The sequence below is a fragment of the Silurus meridionalis genome, chromosome 21 (genome assembly GCF_014805685.1).
Source record: "Silurus meridionalis isolate SWU-2019-XX chromosome 21, ASM1480568v1, whole genome shotgun sequence".
Classification (NCBI taxonomy): domain Eukaryota; kingdom Metazoa; phylum Chordata; class Actinopteri; order Siluriformes; family Siluridae; genus Silurus; species Silurus meridionalis.
Genome location: NC_060904.1, coordinates 317,089 through 319,588, shown reverse-complemented (window position 1 = coordinate 319,588; position 2,500 = coordinate 317,089). Strand labels below are relative to the sequence as shown.

The window sequence follows — 2,500 nt, the reverse complement described above, 5'->3', positions numbered from 1 at the left end:
AACGAGTCGTCTCAAAGAATGATTCATTCGTTTTCTACTGGCGCACATGAGCAAAGCATCGCAAAATCTCCGTAGGTCACATACAGGAAACAGAATCGACTCTTCTAGTCCGAGTCACGTGACTCCCACTGAGGCTTTGCACTCTGTATATTGAAGTCACGTGAAAAAAAGAACAAACGAGTCAAAGCAGGAGATATGAGAGGTAAAGCTCATCATTCTGTTGATCACAACTTGTTAACTTTCTTTCGGCTTCTCCCGTTAGGGGTCACCACAGCGCATCGCCCGCATGTTTGTTAACTGCATCGTCATATTTTTATTAATGAACTATATTTAAAGATGGTGTATGTAGACGTGTTGGAGATCTGATTATAGAAAATATAACATTTCATTACATTTCTGATCAAAGGAATAAAAATGACAAAAAAAGAGCTGTTTATTTTGATTCAAAGAACCGAGTCACAGAGTAAAATGATCCGATCTTCCCATCACCAGTGATTAAGTCTCTCCTGTCAATCATGTTAGACACGCCCACAGGGACGCTTTACTCCGCCCCATCACTAGTGACTCAGTAACACAAACAGAACAGAATTCAAAGCACCGTCAGATACCTACTGCTCCAAAAAACCTGCATCTGTTTCACCGTTTTGTTTTGTTTATCTGCACACGTGAGAACGTTTTGTTTTGTTTATCTGCACACGTGAAACAGATCGAGTTGTTTGTAAGAGGATCACAGTGAACAGATAGAAGAGGAGAGTTGACAGAAAGGCACGGGTCTCGACACGCCACTGCATTCCACACGCAGCCAGGACACGTTTCCAGCAGCTCAGAAGTGTAATAATACGTGAGTGTCTCAGGACTGGCTCTAACATGATCATCATACAAATCCTGTGCTCTTACAGGGGATTAAATTAACCCTGCTAAGGGCACTTACCTTGTACACTTGGCCGTATGTTCCATTTCCCACAAGCTCCACCAACTCGAAGATTCCCGCAGGGTCCTGACGAGAAGAAACATTCAGAAACACAGATTAGACGCTATTATCTTCCTCAGCAGAGCATCAGAGAGATTAGTGCATAATCCGTACACACACACACACACACACACACACACTGATCAATTTCACACACTTTATATTATAACAGCAGATAATTAAGCAACATTCATCTCATTAAATCTCACATTTATTTTTAATGATTAAATGTTTCACAGTCGAATATGTTTTTTTTAAGACCTGTTTTTTAAAGCATCAGAGAAGAACTGAAAAACTGATATCAGCACATCAAACACACACAAACACGTAGTGACTGGATTTTACCCAAACCCTGAATTCACTCTGTTCCAGCGGAGTATCGCTGAACTTCTTCCCCAATAATGAGTTATACGTCTGTGGTACAGTCGCAGAGATTCACTCCAGGAACAGGAAGCTGATTGGCTGCTGCATGTTGCTTTCATTTGTAGTTGTAACACAGCAAATTATATTTGGACCAGTGAAAGAAAAAACTACAACAACCACAGAAACCAACAACCAACAACATTCTAAAGAGCTTTGGGAGCATTTCAGTGAGGGTCAGATACCTGAAAATCAAACAACATAAAACCTGTGTGTGTGTGTGTGTGTGTGTGTGTGTGTGTGTGTGTGTGTGTGTGTGGTTACAGTAAAATAATCCTCCACAGTGTGGTGTGATGTAGTGGACTGACTGGTGTCTCCATGAAGGTGATTCATTTCATCTCTTGTGCAACACAAGTCAGATACACAGAGCTTTTACACGTTCTCAGGAATATTTACATTTAAATATAAAGCAGAATAGAGAAATATCTTTACTAAAAACTACAGGAGATCATCACCACATCTCTGAACCATCTCTGAGCTCCTTCACCAAGCACATGTGAGAAAATGAGCTGAGAACACTGAGAACACTGAGAACACTCAGAACGTGTAGAACGTTGAGAAGGTGTAAAACGCTGAAAACGTGTAGAACCTGTAGAACGTTGAGAACGTATAGCTCCTGTAGAACGCTGAGAACATGTAGAACGCTAAGAACGTGCAGAACGTGTAAAACGATGAGAACGTGTAGAACGCTGAGAACCTGTAGAACGCGTAGAGCGCTGAGAACGTGTAGAATGCTGAGAATGCTGAGAACGTGCAGAATGTGTAGAATGCTGAGAACATGTAGAACGTGTAGAATGCTAAGAAAGTGTAGAACGTGTAGAACGCTGAGAACGTGTAGAGCGCTGAGAACGTGTAGAACGTGTAGAACGCTGAGAACATGGTGATCAGGTGATTATAAAGCAGCTGCTGCAGTTTGAATAAACATTAAATGTAAAACAGAAGAAGTGGAATCACACATCAAAGCTCGAGGTCTAAATGAAGCTCAAGGAAAAACAGTCACCTTCATTTGCATAAACGAAAACCTCGAAGCTTCTCCACAGCCATCAGACCCGTGTAGCAGAAGTTCATGAAAATCAGTGAATAATTTATTTATTCAGTAAACACTGAAAA

At 41.1% G+C, this 2,500-nt stretch overlaps 1 protein-coding gene across 15 annotated transcripts in view; it reads right to left on the bottom strand.

Annotated features, from left to right (window-relative positions):
• tnikb (TRAF2 and NCK interacting kinase b) overlaps nucleotides 1-2,500 on the bottom strand; it is a 55,715-nt gene that overhangs the window by 45,354 nt on the left and 7,861 nt on the right. For all 15 annotated transcript variants that reach the window (XM_046833683.1, XM_046833673.1, XM_046833675.1 and 12 more), the window contains exon 2: nucleotides 932-997. In XM_046833683.1, coding sequence (XP_046689639.1) covers nucleotides 932-997 — 66 coding nt within the window. The remainder of the gene's footprint in view (nucleotides 1-931; nucleotides 998-2,500) is intronic.